General features: G+C 40.1%; 2 protein-coding genes across 2 annotated transcripts; both read right to left on the reverse strand.

Annotated features, from left to right (window-relative positions):
* Window positions 1–8293: 8293 nt before the first annotated feature.
* Window positions 8294–12687, reverse strand: PNRC1 (proline rich nuclear receptor coactivator 1). The gene is made up of 2 exons (XM_036248779.1): window positions 12003–12687; window positions 8294–9380 (listed from the first exon to the last, which is right to left on the reverse strand). Exons 1-2 carry the CDS (start codon window positions 12537–12539, stop codon window positions 8937–8939), a joined length of 981 nt encoding a protein of 326 aa, XP_036104672.1. The 5' UTR covers window positions 12540–12687; the 3' UTR covers window positions 8294–8936.
* Window positions 12688–16263: 3576 nt separating this feature from the next.
* LOC118621410 (ADP-ribosylation factor 1-like) lies at window positions 16264–17137 on the reverse strand. Its single transcript, XM_036248723.1, has one exon. The coding sequence runs from the start codon at window positions 17092–17094 to the stop codon at window positions 16555–16557; it is 540 nt and encodes a 179-aa protein (XP_036104616.1). The 5' UTR covers window positions 17095–17137; the 3' UTR covers window positions 16264–16554.
* Window positions 17138–22969: the final 5832 nt, after the last annotated feature.

Consider the following 22969-nt stretch of genomic DNA (forward strand, 5'->3'; position numbering starts at 1 on the left):
TAGTCTATAGGATATTCATTACAATTTATAATATAACCACTTTTGTATTGTTTTATACTGTATAATTTCTTACTCTTACCATATAATCTACTAAAATGGATTTAAAAAAATAACTACCACTTAAAAACATGATGGATAAAAAAATTATATATAGCTCTCAGCTGCCTGTCAGTAGTCAAATATAACTGACACTCGGAGAGGTTTTGGTGACCACACTTTGTCTATTCTTAATCTGTTTTGACTAAAAGGTTGTGGTTTTATGAGTGTCTATCATGGAAAGTGGAACTTCATCACTTAAGGAATAATTTTAAACACTTAGTTTTCCATTAGCTCTACTGATATTAATTCAACATTAAAGGCTTTGAAGAATAGGAACCAACAAGTGTTAAGAATTGCACACTGCCATGCCCTTCTACCCCCTAGTCACTTCAGTGCAAACCAGCCCTCCAGCCATCCCTTTTTCTCTTTGGAGAATCAATACACATTTCCTTTCATTGCTTTAAGTTCAAGTCATTGCACATTAGGTAATTCCTTTAACTTTCCTCCAAAAACCATTGGCAGGCCCTGGCCAGTTTGGCTCAGCGATTAGAGTGTCGGCCTGCAGTCCGGAGAGACCCGGGTTCGGTTCCCACTAAGGGCATGTACCTCGGTTGCAGTTTGTCCCCGGCCCTGGTCGGTTGTGCGGGTGGCAGCAACTCGATGTGTCCCTTTCACATCAATGTTTCTCTCTCTCTCTTCCTCGCTCTCCCTCCCACTCTGTCTGAACAAAAAATGGAAAAAATGTACTCGGGTGAGGATAAAAAAGAAAAAGAAAAAGAAATAAATAAAACCATTGGCAATTAGAAAATCCCTTCAGAATCTTTATAATGTCCACCTGTGTCTGTCCTACCCTAATTAAAGCTTCTTCAAGCATTTACATTTGTTAACATTAAATGTCCACAGTCACATTTCCTGAATGAACCCATGTTTAAATACATTATCCTTTCTCTGAAATTTCATTTATTTACAATGGCTTTGGTGTTTAAGTAATCGACTAGAGTTCTGTTGTTTTAGAAGTGTTACAACTAACCAGCCTATCTGAAAGTGCAAAGGAAAACATTCAGGAGATTTCAAAGTTTACAACCTAAAAAAATTAACGCATTTGTGCTATATGTTACATGTAAGCTTGCTGAATTATTGCCAAACTCATGTATAATGTTGCAGTGAACTAGTAAAGCAGTCTTCATTTCCTCCCATTTTATTAACATTGTTAGATGTCTTTAGTAACAGAAATAATTTTACAGTGAACACCCATATACCCACTACCTCAATTCTGTAATTAACAATATGTTATACTTTATCACACATATATATACCCATCTATTTGTTCCCTAGTTATTTTGAATTTAACACATAGTTTTTGAAAACTGGAATGTTCATAATGGGGTATTCCAGTTAGCTGAAGAATTATCAGAAAACCTTGGTTGAGTGTCTGTCATAAACAATTCTGTTTTCTTAGTTTTGAAATTCAGGATCTGGTCTTAAGCATCAGATGATACAGGAACTTAATAGACAGTGGTAGCTAAAGAGACTGGACTGAATGCAGTGAATAAGGGCCCTCGGAAGGCTGATGGAAAAGGGCAATCCAATCTTTGATATTAATTCTTTCATTCTAAAATTTGAGAGTATTAAATACTTGATCATTTTAAGAGTAAAGGTAATTTGAACTTTGGAAGGGGACCATTGAGAACCCTTATTTTATAGCAAGAAGATAATCCAAACTGTAGATCTCTCCAAAGAACCAAAGCCCTCTATGACTCCTTGTGGCAAAGTGTAATCATCCTGTTGAAAGATCTTACTGTTAGAAGGCAATTTTGAGTTCAATTTAAATCAAACATTTACATATTGTAAATAATCAAGTCATCAAAATAACTTCTACCTGCCATCCCCTCTCCAAGATTCTAGACTGCCAAAACCATATTTGTAATTTGGTTTTGACAACTAATCAGGTTAATCTCTAATTGTAGAATAAAGGAACTATTAGTAATAATATAGGAGTAACAATATACATGACCAAGCTTTATCGAGGAGTTTGGTTAGTATCTATTATCTTCACAACCAGATATCAAATAGCAGATATTTTTCTGAAACTTGGAAAAATTACTTAACTTTATTGAATCCTTACAAATGCGTAAAAATTACGTGAATGGCTAGAAAAATAAAGTATTTTCATTGTTCAAGAATGTCATTTTATCTTGTAAGCTACTGTTACACGTTGAAGATACATGGTCTCTTCTAATTAAATGGAGCTTGAATATGTAGCTTCCTTTGACAAATGTGCATCTGAGTTTCCATGATTGTTGATGTAGGTTGCTTCTGCCAATCCTCCCATTTTGTCCCTTTATATCATTATTTTATTCAGAGACTGATTAATGCTGCCATAAGAGCCTCCTCTATCATGGGGAACTTTCAATTTGTGTCACTAATTCTACACTAAGGAAGAATTACTATAAACTCTTAGAAAATGCATTCTAAGATCTCGACAATGAACCCTCAGTAAATGCAACACCTTTTATAAATCTTAAATTGTAATTCAATTTGAAGTTTTTGTAATACGAATTTTAAGTTTGGCAAATATAATTCCTGAGTGTTCAAAAACATCACTCATACATTTTAGCATATTTAATTTAGAACTCCCAAGAGAATTGCAAAGGATATGAAAAGTAACCTGAAAATTCTCAGATTAATAGAAGGCAGTCTCATCCAAGAGATTTAAAGGGTTTCTTTAAGCATAAAATATATTATTCCTAACTCTTAAAAAACAAAACTCCATCCACCCTTAGCCTTCGGAGAATGCTAAAATTTTCAATAACGTTTCAAAGATTAACTTTTTTTTATCCTCTCTTGAGGACATTTTTCCATTTTTTGTTCAGATAGAGTGGGAGGGAGGGAGGAAGAAACATTGACGTGAAAGGGACACATCGAATGGCTACCACCCACACAACCAACCAGGGCCGGCCGGGGACAAACTGCAACCAAGGTACGCGCTCCTTGCAGGAACTGAACCCAGGTCTGTCTGGACCACAGGCTGATGCTCTAACCACTGAGCCAAACTGGCCAGGGCTTAACTTTTTTTTTTTTTTTTTTTTTAGAGTTAATAGTTAATGCTTTTATTTTCTGAAACCAGGGCTTTTCCTTATTTATTTTTTTTACTTATTTTATTTTATTTTATTTTTTGGTATGTGCCCCTAGTGGGATGGTCTGCAAGCCAATGCTCCAACAGCTGAGCCAAACCAGCCAGGGCCAAAGATTAACATTTTTGTTTATAAATAGCATTCTGTAAAATGTACTCTCAAATTCCAGATTTAAAAACAAATAGTTCCTGAATTACATAATTTGTGCTTATACAATTCTCCTCAGACATACTTTTCCCCCATTTGAAAATGTATTTGAAAGATTTATAGATTCAGGAGAGTAAGAAATGAAGTACAAAACACTTGGAGGAGTTGGCTCAGCCCTGGCCGGTTTGGTTCAGCGGTTAGAGCCTCCGCCTGAGGTCCAGAAAGACCTGGGTTCGGTTCCCGCTAAGAGGACTTACCTCGGTTGCTGTTTGTCCCCAGCCCTGGTTGGGTCGTGCTGGTGGCAACCACTCGATGTGTCCCTTTCGTGTTGACGTTTCTCTCTCTCTCCCTCCCTCCCACTCTATCTGAATAAAAAATGTTCTCAGGTGAGGATAAAAAAAATGTCAGCAAGGCAGGCCAGTGATTTTAAAATGTATTTAGTTCAATATCCTTCAAAAATTTATATAGGATGATGAGACTATCAGCCTTTCATACTCAAGTTTAAGAATGTTTGATTCCTTCAACCTGAAGCACCTATCAATTGCATAGTGGGCATGGGAGTTAGAGGGCCTTCCACCCTCTAAGTAAAGGGTAATGTATTTATTCAGCAATAGGATGGGAGGGTCATTAGGACAAAGGTGTACAAAAACAATTATAAATGATAGTCTTACCCACTTTCAAATCGTGGACTAAGAAAAGGAAAGGAAGCTTTAGTCCTTTTCATCAACTGGGCCCCTGCTATCAGAATTCAGAACTTAAATTAGAACTGTCCATCAACAGACTTTTATAGGTAGGTAGAGAACCAATCACCATTTAACACAGCGGTTCTCAACCTGTGGGTTGCAACCCCTTTGACGGGGTCGAACGACCCTTTCACCGGGGATGCCTAAGACATAACAGTAGCAAAATTACAGTTATGAAGTAGCAACAAAAATAATTTTATGGTTGGGGGTCACCACAACATGAAGTGTATTAAAGGGTCACGGCCTTAGGAAGGTTGAGAACCACTGATTTAACAGTCTCAGAGGAAATACTTTCTAAGTCAAAACTAATTTACTATCACAGATGACGTTGAGAGTCCATAGGAAGCAGAAAAAATAAGGTCAAGAGTACTGGTAAATCTTAACTGGTGTTAAGTCTTAAGGGAAAAACAAGAGCCTGCAGGAAGACAAATATTTCAGTTCCACTTTCGTGTTCCAAGTAGTGCTTCTGTGCACCATTAACAAAGCTATACCTCTAGGCCTGACCTATCTTCTACTTACCATGTCTTTCGTGGATATACTTACATGCACCTCGAAGTTCAACATGCATGTCAAAATTATCTTCCTCTGTAATTCTGATCCCCTCCCATAGTTCCCTAATTGCTAGTTTTATCTTCCTAACTGCTCAGTTTAAGAACTTCTTTTGCCCTGGCCAGTTTTCTCAGTGGTTAGCGTTAGCCTTCAGACCAGAGAGTCTCAGGCTCAATTCCGGTCAAGGGCATGTCCCTCGGCTGTGGTCTGGTCCCCAGCCCTCGTCCAGGTTGTGTGAGAAGCAAACCAATCAATGCATCTCTCTATCACATCGATGTCTCTCTCTCCCTCCGTCCCTCCCACTACCTGAAGATAAATAGAAAAAGTATCTTCAGGTGAGGATTTAAAAAACAAAAAACCCTCTTTTCTTACCCTTCAGTAAGTTGCACAATTCTTAATTCTACCTCCAAAACATCTCCCAAAGTCTATGTCTGTTTCCACTTAGGCTTTTCCTTTTTTTTTTTTTTTGGTACGTGCCCCTAGCAGGTACCAAACCCGGGACTCTCTGGGCTGCAGGCCAACGCTCCAACTGCAGAGCCAAACCAGCCTGGGCAGTTAGGCTCTTTTTCAAACTACTGAAATACCCCTCAAGTGGTTGTCTTGTCTCAAGCTTTCCCTTTCCAAGCTGTTTATACAGGGTGGGGCAAAAGTAGGTTTAGTTGTTCATATGGAAAATAATACAAGAATAAACTGTGTTTCATGTACTCACAACTTTAAACCTACTTTTGCCCCACTGTTTTTACCAATTTTCTTGTGAGGCAGGAATCTCATTCCCTTACTCAAACCTTTGATGTCTATGCCATGCTTACAGAATAAAGTTGAAACTCTTCAGCATGACATACAAGGCCCTTCAACACATTGAACTTCTCTTAAGCTACAAGGTAGTCTACATCTTTTCACACCACTGTTTGCTTTTTCCTCTGAAAATTATTTTCCTCTTCTTTGCATGTCAAATACAGCCTGTACTTTAGTTATAGTATTGTAATTTCTTTTTAATCCTCATCCGAGGACATTTTTCCATTTTTTGTACAGACAGAGTGGGAGGGAGAGAGAGAGAGGGAAACATCGATGTGAAAGGGACACATCGAGTGGCTGCCACCCACACAACCAACCAGGGCCAGGGACAAACTGCAACCGAGGTACATGCCCTTAGCGGGAACCGAACCCGGGTCTCTCCGGACCACAGGCGGACACTCTAACCGCCGAGCCAAACCGGCCAGGGCTAGTATTGTAATTTCTTGCCCACCCACCTATACTGTTATATTTCAGGTCATTCAAGTCCCACATTTGTACAACATAGATTTCTATTAAAATATTATGATGAGGTGATTACATAGTACTATGCTGGTCCCGACAGAAAGATTACTTGCCTAATATATTCTAATCTTTTCACTTATAAACCGTCCTAAAATTTCTATTTTAACTTACAAACCATGTTTAAGTTGGAAAAGAATGGCTCCTGTCAATCTTTATTTTTTCTTTATTTTGAGAGAGGAAGGGAGAGAAACATCGATGAGAGAGAACATAGACTGGCTGCTCCTGCATACCTCCCACTGGGGTTTTGGCCCATAACCTGGGCATGTACCCTGACTGGGAATCAAACCTGTGACCTCTTGGTGCGTGCATGGGTCGACGCTCAACCACTGAGCCACACCGGCCAGGCTCAATCTTTTAATGGTGTAATTTGGTCTTTTATTATCTTCTTTTCCTTTATCTGCCTATAAGGAGGACACTAATACTTAGCACCAAGATTAATGCAAATACAAGCAGCTCTTTCTATGGTGTCACTTCAGTGGCATGAGTTGAATAAACTTGGTATCAAATTGTAGATATATCTAAAAGCAACTTCAGTATAAAATACTAAGCACGTATTAGTATTTGTTCTATAGTGAAGTGCCACTTCATGTAACAATTTCTTCTACTCACATACTCTACTTATAAGCTTTTTACTTCTTTATGACAAGTTCCCTTTCAGGCCACTAAAATTTAGGTCTGAAGCTGGTGACTGCAAACACACTGTTTGCTTTATATACCCATAAAACCAAACAAATAGAATTATAGGAACATTGGAAAAAATGTTTTACAAGAGTCTCCTCTGAGAGAAAAATAAAGATGGCTGAATAATAACTGGGTTGCACTATGGTCTGAATTCACTAAAACCTAACCCCAAAGTGATGGTATTAGGAAGTGAAGCTTTTGGGAAGTGATTAGGAAGGACATGGGCAAAACCTTTTGAATGGGAGTAGTGCCTGTACAAAACGAGCCCCCAAAAGCTCCCTCACCCTGCTGCTATGTGAGGACACAATGAAAAGATACCATCTATTAAGTGGGCTCTTACCAGACACCAAATCCACTGAACTTCCCAGCCTACAGAACCGTAAGAAATGTTTAAAAGCTAACCAGTCTCTAGTATTTTGTTACAGCAGCTCAAAGGTACTAAGGCTGCTAAATAGTATTTTACTGTAACCAAAACCATTCAACTTTTAATTTGTTAATACCTTTTCACTATAACGCTATCTAGTCTAATTCAACCAATTTTGTTCATTCTTCCAACTATAAAACTTATTACTTTACAGTATCTATTTCCTTATGTCATGTCTTTAACAATTTTAGCGTTTCATTTTTACCAGTTAGCACTTCCCTTAGAAAGTCTTTTACAAGGCTAAAAGCCCACCTATTAGAAAAGAATGGTTTAAGTTTCTTCCCTAAATCCATTTTAAACGCCAGCTCTACATGTGAATGTACACACACACACACACACACACACACACACGGGCACACGCGCGCACATAATAAGTATAGCTTTCTCTACATACATATAGAACAAAAAATGTTATAGTCAGTGCTAAAGAACAATGGTTGGCTGGGTGCCCACACCACTACACCTTTGTACAGCCAGAAAGTTAAGTGTCTTCCTCCCCTCCCATGTGAACCAAATGGCACAGGAAGGTAAGACCTAAGACTCTTTCCTTTTATTTTTTTCTAATGATGGTAGCACCATTAACCTATTTTACCTTATAGAATCCTATATACACCCTCTTACCACTCCTTTCCTTTTCATGTCTAAATATTGCCCAATCAAAAAAAAACCTTCCTTTTTATTTGAAATAAACTTTAGCTTTTTATAACTAAAAACTATGTAGGGAAAATTGTGCTTTAGAATTTCTTACTGGAATAGACTTTACATTATGTACTATGGAATAAAAGAACAAAGTTTGAATTTTAACAAAAATACTAAGCTGCTATATTTATCTTGAAGCAAGCTTCAGAATCCAAATCTCTATCTATTTTAACATCAATTATGCTTGCTTTGGTTCAAGTAACATCATTCATTAACCAATATAAACCCAGCAAACCAAACAAGTGTTATTTCTCTCACTAAAAATATATGGTTGGGTCAAGTAAAACAGTACTTTATGAAACAGTTCATACATAAATATATTCTAAGTTATAAACTAATCAGCTTTACTTTTTACCACAACCATATCCACTTATAAGATGGGGTATTCCTCCCCTAAGAGGTACTAGGCATGAAATTATTGGTCTCTCTAAATTCCAGAGGGAAGATGGACAACTAGCATAAAGTTAAAGATGTTTAGCCAGTAAAGTGAAAGTTAAAATCCACCTCCTAGTCATACATTCAAACATGAAAAACAGGCACACACAAAGAGTCAAGACTAGTTTAAAAGGGGGAGGGGCCAAATTATTATTTAAAAATTTGATTACAACCGATTTTGTTGGTATTAAAATTAGAGATATTTTCAATTTGGATATGGATATAAACTAAAAACCAGAAATTAAGTTTGGTAAAAGTGAGCTTTTCCAGCAATTACAGATTAGAAGGCAGAAATCAACTTAGAGAAACAGACAAACCCCATGTTTACAATGATTGTGCCACAGATTTAAATTTCAGTAGTGCATTAGTAAACTGTTCACATTTAGATCTTCACCTTGAGATTTGACAGCTGTTTCTTGAAAAATCTCTCAGTACCTTGTGCAAATAAATTGGTCTTCCATGTGCCTTAGCACACACTTAAAGTTTCTCCATTGAATATATACAAAACACCTACCGTTTGGGCAGGGCAAAATACATACTTTCATAACAAAACTATAATGTACCTCTCAAGTATCAACAATATACACATAATACATGGTATACAGTATTTACAAAATATAAAATATAATACAAGATGTTTGTAATTTTTTAAACATCTCTTGCACTCGTAGGTTACAAGGAAAATTTCCATTTCTATACTAATTTTCTTTTCAAGAATCCAGGGATTTTGGAAAAACTATGTTTTACATACATACTGAAATCCGAGATCTAAGTTTGAACTTTTAGGAGAGTTTTTAAGTGTACTGCCATCAATTCCCTATTTTGGTTGTAATTTTCAATAGTGCTTCCCATCCAGTGACTAGGAGGCTTTGGAAGAACACTAGGAGAAGGTGGATCACTAAACTTTGCCCCAGCATAATTTTCCTTTTGGCTCGCTTCAGTTAGAAATGCTGATTTCTTCAAATGCTTTTTTTTAACGTTCTCAGTGTTTTTTAAAGGCTTTTTTTCCTGCTTCTGAATTATATCAGACGAAACAGAATCCTGCCAAAAGTTATTTTCATTTCTTTTTGCAGAGGTGATCTTGGTTAGTGGTAAGTTACATTTGCTTTTCTGTCTGTTTATCTTTGGTTGTTCACACAAGTGCATACCATGAACAAGCTGCCCGTGGGGAATGGTAATTTTCTCCAATTTTCCCATGTTTGATTTTAAAACCTACGAAAACAAGGACATAAAAATGAATACAGTCTTATGATAAAAACCAGTCACAAACCTCATAAATATATTTAATATACATATATTTAAATAATTACACTGGACTTTATTATCTTGATTAAAAACATATATGCTTGCTGCACTTATCACTGGATGTCCAAACATGCACCTAATTTTGTATACCACTAAAAATATAATTAATCACCACTGTAATCAGTATGCAATAAATAATAAGCCAGTTCTAAAATGTCCAAGTAAAAATACCCAAATAACCCCACGTCCATCTTTCTGTAACTGTAAGGAAGAGTAATGTCAACAGGTTTCTGACAAAGGTCAGTGTTTTTATAATAGGATGTTGCCACAAAACATTTTCTAATGTTTTCATTTTGGTTAGTTGAGAGTCTGGTTAAAAATAAAACTATGGCCTGGCTGGTGTGGCTTGGTGGACTGACTAGTCCCATGGACTGAGAGGTGTGGCACATGCCCAGGTTGTGGGCTCCATCCCTAGGAGGGGAAGTGCAGGAGGCAGCAGACTTATGTCTCTCTCTCCATTCCCCCCTCTCTAAAAAATCAATAAAAACATAAAAACAAAAACCATGTTAATACATATACTATTTACCTTTAAGGCAGGCACTTTAAAAAGTTATTTCAGAATAAATAAAAATTTTATTAGCAGGAACTCAATTTTAGGTGAGGAAGTGTTTTTTTGTTTGTTAATCCTCACCCAAGGATATTTTTTCCATTGATTTTTAGAGAGAGTGGAAGGGAGGGAGAAGGGCAGAGAGAGAGAGAGAGAGAGAGATAGAGTGGGATGGAGGAAAGGGGAGAATAGGGAGAGCGGGAGAGAAAGAGAGAGAGAGAAACATAGATTGTGTCTCCCAGAGATTGTTTGCCTTCCCTGCACACCTAACCAGGCTCGGATGGCACCTGTTAACAGGTAGTGTCCTTGACAGATACTCACCCAATGGTTACTAAGGACTCAGAAAAACTATCTCCTAGCTTCTGAAAACATTTTTAAGATATTTAAATACTAAAATAAACCCTGATCAGTTTGGCTCAGCAGTTACGAGCATCGGCCCGCCAACCAATGAGCTGCGGGTTCGATTCCGGTCAAGGGCACATATGTCGGTTGCAGTTTGCCCCCCACCCCCACCCCGGTTTGTGCGGGAGGCAATTGGTCCCTGTGTCTTTCTCACAGGGATGTTTCTCTCCCTTCCTCCCACTCTATCTGATAAGTAGAAAAAATAAATAAAAAATACTAAAATACCACTTCTTATCATCTTTTCCAATTATAACAAATCAGGGAAAATAAAGTTTCCTACCTGCACCCTCATTTCTGGTTTCACAACTGCTTCAAAAATGCTGCCACACTAATTCTAATCACTTTCTTAACTCAAGTGATCCTCATAGGAAGGCACGGCCAAATGGAAAGTATAAAGTAATCCATTAGATCACACCGCCTTTCCAACACTTCAAATATGGCAGGGAAACAGGACAAAACCATAGAAAGTACACAGTTAACATATTTATGTCATAAGGGGAAAGTGCAACAGAGCTCCCTAGTTTTAAAACCATTCTCTTACCAGGAATCAAGAAGTACAAAAACTCTCTTTTTGATAGAATATCACTAATATTTCAGAAAAGCCATGGAACTGTGGACCTTGAATGGACACTAAGAAGATAATTTAAGGTATGACAGGTGTACACATTTAATTGTTCCAAGCTGCAAATCTCAGGCAATAGCCTTTCAATAAATGGCAGTAACTTATTTTCATTTCATTATTATGAAAGAGTAAGTCTGAAGTTAAGTCAATAAAAAGTGTTATTTTGATATGAAGGTTAATTTCAAATCATTTTATCGATGTAACCTCATCTAAGCTTTTATCCATTTTATCCGAGTCCAGTAGCATGGCAATTGGGCAGCTTAACGTCAATTCCAATTGATAACTCTTCTTTCAAAAATTTCAGTCTGGACACAAATAATAAAACTACCTTCCACTAAATCCGGTACAGTATACAGTGGAAATTGTTAAATTTTGTATGTCTGATACTCGCACACAAAATATATCGCGCTTCAATGAGGCAAGAAAAACTTTGCCGCCGCTCCTGCCCACTTTAAAAAGTTAAAAAGCACAGTTAAGTAGGTCGGTCCCGCGAGGGGCAGAGCCCCAGTTGGATAGATGCCCTCACAGCTCAGCAAAAGGCAAGCCAAGAGGAACTAAGCCAACGTGGCTCACTCCAGCACCCGAGAGCTCAGCACGTAGCGCGCTGACGTCACCCCTCCCACCGCGGGCCCCTTTCCTCCCCACCCTGCGCGCGCCTAGAACACTGAAACCCCCTGGAACACCGCCAGCCTTCTAAATCGGGGCTGTTGCTGGGGCGCAGCCGCTCCTCTCATTGGACGGTTCTCGGGAGCCAATCAGCAACACCACCGCATGCCTCCCCTTCCCCCCCTTCCCCTCTGCAAGAACAGAGCAGGCGTCACGGAAACTTACCTCCCGAGTAAACAGCCACCCCTCATCCCGGCCCCCCTTGGTGCGGGGCCCAAACCCTAGAGCCCGGCTGTGGCCGTCTAAGGACCAGAACTCCCCAACGGTCCCCATGCCCCCTCGCGACACTCACCTCTTTTCTAAACGGTTGGCCGGGCGTCGCGGGAGGCAGCGGACCAGGGAAAAGGGTCGCTTCCTCAGTTCGGGTTACAGTCACAGAACAGGGGGCCGAGGCAGCGGCCTGGCTCGGGACTTCCTGCGCTCCGCTCCGGCCAGCTGAGGGGCTCCGCCCGCTCTCCAGGCTCGGCCGGTGCTGCTGGTACTGGTGGAAGCGGCTGGGCAGCTGCCCTGCCGGGCTGGCCCGCACCTTCTTCTTTCGCCGCTTCTTTGGAGCGGCCCGAAAAGTACCCCCAGCCTGGGCAAGACTGTTGTTGGGCAGAGGTGCTGGGGTGCGAGGCTGAGGGTTCAGACACGGACCGTCCCCTCCTAGGAAGTGAGGGAGGAAGAGGGTGGGGGGCAGTGCCCGGGGATCCGGAATCCTGGGTAAAGGCGGCGGAGCGGAGGTCAGCATCGGGAGGGCCCCGAAGTAACTGCGGGCGGAAAAGCCTAGAGGCGCAAGGCGGCCGCCCAGGACAAGCGGCTCCCGCTGCGGGACGGAGACGACGGTCATAGCGCTAGGGGGGAAGTGGTTCAGCAGGAAGGGAAGAAGCAATCGAAGCCAGAGATGAAAGGCGGCGACGGCTGCTGCTAAGAGAGCCCGAGAAGAGCGCGGACGAAGACTCGGGCGGTGGCGGCGCAGCAACAAATAGCCTCAGCTCCAGCTCCGAGTGTTGTTATCAGAGGCTCCGCCCCATGACCACCCACCTCCTTGCGAAAGCCCAATCAGACTTCGACAGGGCATGCCACGCCCCCGGCTCCGCCTCCGCCGCCTCTGAAAGACACAAACAACTAGCTTGCTGCAGCGGGGCACAAAGAAGTCGCACTGCGCAGGTGCTACCGGCGCTGCCTACCGGCGCTGCCTACCGGCGCTGCCTACCGGCGCTGCCTACCGGCGCTGCCTACCGGCGCTGCCTACCGGCGCTGCCTACCGGCGCTGCCTACCGGCGCTGCCTACCGGCGCTGCCTACCGGCGCTGCCTACCGGCGCTGCCTACCGGCGCTGCCTACCGGCGCTGCCTACCGGCGCTGCCTACCGGCGCTGCCTACCGGCGCTGCCTACCGGCGCTGCCTACCGGCGCTTTCGGAAAGAGGCCCCGCGAACAATGAAATTCTGTTTCAGCCCCACCTCCCCCCCTTCTCCTTCCTCGCCCCTGCACCTCGCCCTCCAGGCAGAGGTCAGACTGAATTTGGGAGTGGGATTGCGGGGTTGAGGGCTGGAGGAAGGGAGAAAGAATCCGGAAGCATCAAGGCCACTGACCTTGGGAAGGGATCTGTTTTATTTCAAACCCAGCAAAATAGTAGTATCGGTTTGTTTTTAAGATTTCAAAGAACATTATGGGGATTTCTTTACTAGCAATCGTGAAGGAAGGAAATCAGTCCACATTTGTATTTGTTGAAGTATGGCTTACGTTTTTTTCATTTACTCGACTGATCAATTGTGCTCATTAGCCGTGGTAATCACTGTAAGAATTAAGGGGGTGAAATTAAGTGATTGAAATTTGCCCCTTAATATGTAAAAAAGTTCTCCATAAATCCGTAATTGGGCATTGGAAATGTTACTGCCTTCATACTTGAAGGACTGTGAGACTGGGATCGCAAAACGGATCCTGATACTGAATAGGAAGCAATGGAGGAGGCATGCGCCTCTAAGAAAGTGAAACAGCTCCGCCACGTAGTGTATTTTGCTAGCTATGTTGATAGAAATCTCAGTCTCAATTTATGTCCCCCACACTGCACTCACACGTATAAAAAAGAACTGTGGCTATTTAACAAGAACTTATGTGCCAGGATCTGTTCTCTACATAAATTATCTTATTCGAACATCACAACAACTCTAAGAAATAGATCCTTTTTTTATAGGACAGGAAACAGGCTTGGAGAGGCAAAAAGTACTTGTCAAACATCATACAGTAAATTAATGTTGGAATCTGAACTCCCAGGTTTGGCAAGAACAAAGTTTTAACACCCATACTGCCTGCCACACTTAATTGTAGGTTTTTAGAACACAATAATCTTAACTTCTCTGTATCCTCCGTCTCTAACCAGTATTTTTCAGCTTTGTAGTGCTTGATAAGTGTTTTATCATTAATGACAAGGTTTGACAGAGGTAATATGCAGAATAATGCTTCTCAATAACTTTATATAAACTTTTAATACTATATTCCATCATTAATGATTGTTGGATTTACCGTATTTGCTGGATTTTACTCACTTTTTGTGTTTCCAACACCTAATAGGCAGTAAGTGCCCCTGTTCACTGGATGAATGGCAATCATATACTTCCAGAGCTGTAAAAGCTCTTAGAGAATGTTTGATTCGAATTTTCTGGTCTACAAATTGAAGTTGGGTGTAGGATCCAGTGAGGAAAGTGGCCTGGTGAGAGTTGGTGAAGAGCAGCCCTGGCCGGTTTAGTTCAGTGGTTAGAACATGCCAAGGGCAGGTACCTCCATTTTGGGTTCCATCCCTGGGGTTGATGGGGGAGACAACCAATGGATGTGTCTTTCTCCCTCCCTCACACTCTATCTGAAAAAAATCAATGGAAAAATATTCTCCAGTGAGGATTTAAAAATGAAAAAGAGTTGGTGAAGAACAAAGATTAGAAATCTTTGGAATGAGTTAATTTTGTCCTTTGTTTTAAAGAATTTCTACTTTTTCAAGGTACTTTTCATCTGTTCTCTCATTTTATTCTAATCCATTAAAGGATTACTCATTGTATAAAATAGATTGAGATAGTTTCTATGTAAAATACATGTGATGTTTAAAAAGTTTCTAAAGATAGCCCTGGCTGGTTTGGCTCAGCAGATAGAGCATCAGCCTTCGGTCCAGAGAGACATGGGTTTGGTTCCCGCTAAGGGCACATGCCTCCGTTGCAGTTTGTCCCCCAGCCCTAGTTGGGTCGTGCAGGAGGCGGCCACTTAATGTGTCCCTTTCATGTCGATATTTCTCTCTCTCTCTCTTCCTCTCTCCCCCTCCCACTATCTGAGCAAAAAATGGAAAAATGTCCTCGAATGAGGATTAAAAAAAAAAAGTTTCTAAAGATAAGTAACTTGCCTATGAGTTACACAGTGAGTCAGGGCCTAAATCACTTGAATTCATAATGCCTAGTACAGTGCTCTTTTTACTGTATCCCAAGGCCTAAGGTTTGACTTTAGGGGTAATATCACACTGTCCTGGAAAGTATTTTATCTTCCAGGGGGTTGCTAATTGGCAATTTAGTGAGGCCCTTGATCTAGGGCGTCTGTTGTCTGTGAGTTATTGTATGTGGTATTTAGTTTTTTTATTTTGAGACCTTATGGTAGGTCTCCTGTTAGACCCTGGATTCTGTACTTTAAGAAAGGTAACCTTGCCCTGGCCAGTTTGGCTCAGTGGTAGAGCGTCAGCCTGCGGACCAGGGAGTCCTGGGTTCGATTTCAGCCAAGGGCACCTTCTGGACCCATCCAGTATTCTCTAATATCAATTAGGACTTTTCTTTTAAAGTCCAAATGCTACACACCTCATTTTCCCACTCTGAAACATGGCATTATCTCTGCTGCTGCTGCTCTGCTTGGAAGATGACAGGGCTCTTGGACGTTTCGCCAGTCTTTTGTTTTTTACAGGTTTTTTAGAAGTAACTTTCTTTTTTCTCTTGAACTTTTTGTCAAGTTCACTGTTAGAATTGCTGCCAGCAGAGCTTGAAGAAACAAGTTCCTTTGACTTAGGCATTGCTCCAATCCTGCTCTCTAACAGCCCTGTGCTGACATGCTAGCTTGCTACTGACCAGTAAAGTTTTATTTTTGATGTTCTTAATTTTAAAGTAAAATTAGTGAAAGGTTTTGTCTCTCAAAAACAAAAGAATCCCAAAATAATTAAGTTGTTTTTTACTTACCTATGAACCCCTGATAGAAAAAGTGTTCTTACTCTTGTTCAGTATGAAAACATGGAAATCTGTTTGCCTCAATGGAAATCATTGCCTCCAATCAATCTGTTTACCTTTGGCTATTTTATTTGACATTTTTCAGAAAATAAGACTTAAACTTCTTCCAAGAAATTTAAAATAAATTAAGGAAAATGGATTCAAACATAGTATGTCAAATTTCCTTTATTTTCCAGGTCCCAGAACAGTCAATTTAATCCTGTCCTTCTAGTCAGCTAAAATTCCGTGAGAAAAACAGCATATTTCATTTTTAGAAAATATTGCCGTGCCCCATTTTAAAAAAGAAGTTTTACATTGATTATTTTCAGAGAGCAAGGAAGGGAGAGGGAGAGAGGAAGAGAAACATCAATGTGAGAGAAACTTATTGATCTGCTTATCGGCTACCTCCTGTTACCTAATATTGCACAGGAGTAGAAGCCGCCTCACTGGAAACAAGAACTATTTACATGAAATCAAAACCCTGTTGCAGGCTCCATCTGCACAAGTACAACATGATGAAGCACATTGAGACTGACCACGGAGGCAGCGTCTGGTGCTCACACCACAGAGGCACCTCTGCCACATGATAGGAAAGCAAAGGTAAAGGAGGGAGTGAGGGGGGAGAGGAGTGTGGCTCAGTTCTGGTTCTGGAGCTGATTGGCCAGCCACTCCAGTCCCTCGTAGAGTCCGGCCCCAGTGGTGGCACAGGAGGCCTGAAGGTACCAATTCCTGTGCTGCAGAGAGTGCAGGCCCAGCTTGTCCGTGATCTCATCTGTGTTCATGGCATTGGGGAGGTCCTGCTTGTTTGCAAACACTAGCAGGAAAGCTTCGCTGAACTCCGTCATCATCCGCATGATCTCCTCTCCGGCCTCTGGCACTCGCTCTTGGTCACTGCTGTCAACCACAAAGATGAGAGCTTTTCCATTAGGGCAGTGGTTCCTCCACAGAGGCCGGATTTTGTCCTGGCCATTCACGTCCCACACAGTGAAGCTTATGTTCTTATACTGCAAGGTCTCCACGTTGAAACCTATGGTGGGGATTGTGCTCACCGTCTCACCCAGCTTCAGTTGGTACAGGATGGTGGTTTTCCCAGCATGGTCCAGTCCCACCATGAGAATGTTCGTTTCTTTTTTGCCAAAAAGACCCTTGAAGAGGTTCGCAAAGATATTCCCCATGCTATAGACTGGAGGGAGAGATACAGGCCAGAGAAACCCTTGGCAGCTGTGGTGCTCCTGCTGCTCTGAGCCAGGCGTTGGTTCTGTTTTGTCACTGTTTAGCAAATGTTTGTTGATCCTTACTCTAATGCTCTGTCATTGCTGTGACTCAACCACTCTTTATTGGTTGTGCTTTCTGTGTATTTTCATGTCCACTGTCACTACCTATTAACTCACTGTTTATGCACAGTTCAAAGTCCAGAGAGAGAGCAACTGACTGCAGTTTTGATTGGTCTAGATCAGATGATTTGTCACCATCATCCTGGTTCAATAAAACTCTTACTAACACTCCTCTGGGTGGCACCAGACTAGGATGGTGAGCAAGGGTCATGAGATACCTATCTATAAGGAGTCATTGAGGACCACTTCAAGGACCACTTTGAGAAGTTTAGCCAACCCAGTACATTGCATAACCTATCTTATGGGCACAGAGCATTCTTTTTGTATCTGCAGTTCCAGGAATCCAAGGGAAGTGAGATAACCTATGAAATCTCTGGGGATCCCTCCCTTTTCATACTGGGGATGAACCCACAGCCTGGGTATGTCCACTGACCAGGAATCAAACTGGTGACCTTTTGGTGCACATGATGACGCTCAACCAACTGAACCATACCAGTTGAGGCAAAGCAGTGTCCCAATTTTTACAGTATTTGGACTTAGGATGATACGATAAAGTAGAATTTCAGACACTAGGGCTCTCTTTCTACTGTGTGATGGTAAAAGGTAAAAAACGAATACTTGTTTTAGAGAAATGATTATTATTTTCAAGGCGAAGTAAAATTGTGTAGAGTTTTTTTTGTTTTGTTTTTGTTTTTTTTTGAGTTTGAAACCTCAGAACATAAAAAGAAAAATGAGATTTGGCCAAAGATTTTCTGTCAATTCTTCCCTAAAAAGAATATTTCCATGTCCTTACAACATATAGAAAGATTTAGGATTTGTATAAAACAAATCAACATTGCCTGAGTTATCTTTACTGTGCCCTTATTTTATCCTTAAAAAAATTAAGATATGTACAAGAAGATGAAACTGACATTCCCTGAATTATGTCATTTTTAAATATTCATGAACACACAGAAAGAGCAAAAGAATGTTTAGAATACACAACTGAAGAACAACCACAACCACTGTTGCAGAGAAGCTCAAAATGAAGTTGTGATGTTGATACTTTGCTAAATTTTCTCTGAGATATTGATTATGACTTTCAGCCAAATATGACTCATTGCTATAAATACTGCGTGTAAAATGTCATTAGCTTTTTGAGTCTCAGGGGAGAAAAGAGGGTGATATTTTGGCCTAACTAGTAAGTTAACATATTACAATTATTCTTCACATGTGCAAGTGCATATAATGTGATTAGGTTAAATACTAACATCAAGAGTTCTTTAAGATATAGCCCAGTCAGATCATCCAGTATTGATGCCCACTAGCCAATAATAACACATGCCATACCCACAGAGCTTACAATCAAATCAGCTTCTTATTGCTGTACTCTAAGTGCACGCAGTCAGCCAGGATCATCAGATTTTTAAGGATCAAAACAAATAGGAATAAAAAGAATTTGCAGGATACAGTGACAGAGAATGAAAGAAGGTTTTAAAAAGCCCTTCTAATTAATAGCTTCAGGGTATTAGGAGTATAGTACATTCATGAAATAAATCAAGATGCTATGAAAAAAGGAAGAGGCCCAGCCAGTGTGGCTCCGTGGTGGAGCGTTGACCCATGTACCAAGAGATTACTGGTTTGATTCCCAGTCAGAGCACATGCCCAGGTTGTGGGCCAAATCCCCAGTAGGGGCCTGCAGGAGGTGGCCAATCGATGTTCTCTCTCTCCGATGTTTCTGTCTCTCTCTACCCCTCCCTTCCTCTCTAAAAAATCAATAAAGGAAAAAGAAAGAGAGAGAATATAAAAAAGGCTATTAACAATTTAAAATATGGCAGAAAAAAACCAGTATTTTGTTCTGTGCACATTAACCACAGGTTAAAACTTATATTTTAAATAAACATCTAAGAATGTCCTATATTCCTTCTAATGATTCAGTACTTGTGGCTGTATAGGTGGTACTTATTATCATTTTCTGTCCTCAAACTCACCTTGTGTTGCCCCAGACAATAAATACCATGCCTATGTCAAATTTCTGTTATTTCAGGTCATTCTAAAATTTCCCTATTGCCTGCTTTTTCCTTTTAACTGTTTTATGGTTATACTTCAACTTCCTGTTTTTAACTACCAATCAATGTTTGGTGTAGAAAATTTGGTTTTTCAAAATTATTATACTCTAAGAGGTAAATTTTAAAAATGACACTAGCATTAAAGAAAATCATGATCTTTCACATATTTGTATTTTCAGGGAACTGACCATGGTAGGAAGTGGAACTAAACACAGTTTAGTAAATGAAATAAATATAAAATTTAAAAATAATGGCAGCAGAAAGTTAAGCTCATTTGTGTGAGTTAATGATTTTTAAGAGATCAAAAGTTAAAAGCTGTAAAGTAACTTAAAAAAATAAAAAAGCTTTTGAAGACTCAGCTCACAAGTTCCAATGATCAGGCACAATTTATCTATCTAAAGGCCACTCTCCCAGATTACTTTGACACACTGCAATGCCACTGCCACCTGGTTCTCAAAAGTGTCCAAGTTTCTGTTTGCTTGGCACAGTTTTTCTTCTCTATATACTTTCACACATAGAAAAGCAAGATTCTGCTTACCCTAAAATATTTAAATAATACTGGCATTTTAGATGATGAACTACATGAATCCTTGTTGTTTTCTACTCCTGGGTTAGTGATGTCTGCTCTCAGTGTATATGCATCCTAATGTGTAAATCCTGGAATCTTTTGAGCTCACTCATTTCCCAGATGATGAACATGAAATTAGTTGCCAAGGTTTGGAGTTAAGGATAGAATCCAACGCACTGACTGGGGAAATTATTTGTGAATTATATATCTGAAAAGGGATGTATATCCAGAATATATGAAGAACTCTTACAACTCAACAATAAAAAGATAAATAACTGGTACATGCAAAAAAAGTGAAACTAGACCACCAACTTACACAATACACAAGAATAAACTCAAAATGGATAAAAGACTTAAATGTAACTCTCAGATCCATAAAAACCCTAGAAGAAAATATAGGCAGTAAAATCTCAGACATCTCACACAACATATTTTCAGTGATACATCACCTAGGGCAAGGGAAACAAAGGAAAAAATGAACAGATAGGACTACATCAAACTAAAAAGCTTCTGCACAGCCCTGGCCGGTTTGGCTCAGCTGTTAAAGAGTCGGCCTGCAGACCAGAGTCGCAGGTTTGATTCAGGCCAAGGGCACGTACCTCGGTTGTGGTTCGTCCCCCGCCCCCAAGTCATGTGGTAGCACCAATTAATGTGTCTCTCAGACATCGATGTTTCTCTCTCCCTCCCACTCTGTCTGAAGATAAATGTTAAAAAAAAAAAAAAAAAAAAAAAAAGTCCTCGGGTGAGGATTAACAAAAAGCTTCTGTGCAGCAAAAGAAACCAGCATCAAAATGAAAAGGGAACCCACTATATGGAAGAATATATTTGACAATGATACATTGGATAAGGGGTTAATTTCCAAAATATATGAAGTACTCATACAACAAAAGGAAGACAAACCAATTTAAAAATAGGCAAAAGGATGGCTCAGTGGATTGAGTGTCGTCCCATGGACTGAGAGGTCCTGGTTTGATTCCCAGTCAGGGCACATTCCAGGTTGCTGGCTTGATGCCCAGTAGGGGGCATGCATGAGGCAGCCATTCGATGTTTCTCACATCGATGTTTCTCTCTCTCTCTCTCTCTCCCTTCCTCTCTCTCTAAAAATAAAAATGGGGCACCCGGCCAGTGGGGCTCAGTGGTTGAATGTCAATCCATGCACCAAGAGGTGTCAGGATACATGCCCAGGTTGTGGGCCCGATCCCCGGTGGGGGGCATGAGGGAGGCAGCCAGTTGATGTTCTCTCTCATCAATGTCTGTATCTCTCCTCCCTTTTTCTCTCTTTCTAAAATCAATAAAAAGAAAAAATATTTAAAAAGGGGGGGGGGGCAAAAGTCTGAGTAGGTACTTCTCCAAAAAGGACATATAGATAGATGGTCAATATACACATGAAAACATGTTCAATGTCACTAATCATCAGAGAGATACAAATTAAAACTACAATGAATGGATACCATCAATAAGTCAACAAAAAAACAAGTGTTAGTGGTCATGTGGGGAAAAGGGAACCCTGATAACACTGCTGGTAGGAATGCAGACTGGTACAGCCACTGTGAAAAACAGTATGGAGGTTCCTCAAAAAATTAAAAATGGATCTGTCGTTTGACCCAATGATCCCACTTCTGGTACTATATCCTAAGAATCCCAAAACACCAATCAAATGATATATGCACCCCTATGTTCATAACAGCACTATTTGCAATAGCTAAGATCTAAAAACAGCCTAAGTGCCCACCAGTAGATGACTGGATAAAAAAGCTGTGGTACATTTATCATTTATACGATGGAATACTAAGCAACTGTAAAAAAAAAAAAAAAAGGATCTCTTACCTTTGAGACAGCATGGATGGACCTGGAGACTTATGCTAAGCGAAATAAGTCAGTTAAAGAAAGACAAATATCACATGATCTCAATTATAAGTGGAGTCTAAAGAACAAACTGACAAACCAAATAGGTCCAGAGGCATGGATGCATGGAACGGGGTAACAGATCTTAGGGGAGGGGACAGGAAGAGATTAACCAAAGAATATACATGCATAGCCCATGGACATAGACAATAACATGGGGAAAGCCTGGGATGAGGCAGGGGTTGTTTGGAGGGAGGCATAAAGGGAGAAAATGGGAGACATCTGTAATATTGTCAACAATAAAGTAAAAAAAAAAAAAAAAAAGACAACCCAATTTAAAAATGGGCAAAGGATTTTAATAGACATTTCTTCAAAGAAGATATACAAATGGCCAATTAGTACATGAAAAGATGTTTAACATTATTTGTTATTAGTAAAATGCAAGTAAAACACCACCACAAGATACCATTTCACATTCACTAGGCTTGCTAGAATAAAGAAGAGAATGACAGATTTGACGAGAATGTGGAGAAATTAGAACTCTCATACACTGCTAGTGGGATTATAAAATGGTGCAGCTACTTTGGAAAACAGTTTATCAATTCCTCAAAATGTTAAACATAGAGTTATTTATGACCCAACAATACCACTCCTAAGTATATAGCCAAGAGAATTGAAACCATATGTATACACACAAACTTAAACATAAATGTTCATAACAGCATTATTTATAATAGCCAAAATGTAAAAACAGGCCCTGGCCGGTTTGGCTTAGAGGTTGGAGCGTTGGCCTGTGGACCAGAGAGTCTCAGGTTTGGTTCCCGCTAGGGGCACGTACTAAAAAAAAAAGGAAACAACTCAAATGTCCATCAATTAATGGATGGATAAATAAGATTTAGTATATCCAAACAATGAAATAGTGTTTGACCATAAAAGGGAATAAAATACTGATACATGCTATACATGGATGAACCTTGAAAACATTATGCTCAGTGAAAGAAGCTAGACATAAAAGTTCACATATTGTGCAATTCCATTTATATTAAATGTCCAGAAAAGGCAAATTCATAGAGACAGAATGTATATTAGTAGTTGCCAAGGGCTGGGGAGAAAGAGGGACTAGAGAGTGATTACTGATAAGCATGGGGTTTCTTTTGGGGATAAAAACTAACTTTTTGTTTTGATTGAAATGTTTTAAAATTAGATAGTGGTGATGGTTACATAATTCTATAAATATACTAAAATCCACTGAATT

The sequence above is a fragment of the Molossus molossus genome, unplaced genomic scaffold, assembly GCF_014108415.1.
Source record: "Molossus molossus isolate mMolMol1 unplaced genomic scaffold, mMolMol1.p scaffold_m16_p_8, whole genome shotgun sequence".
Lineage (NCBI taxonomy): Eukaryota > Metazoa > Chordata > Mammalia > Chiroptera > Molossidae > Molossus > Molossus molossus.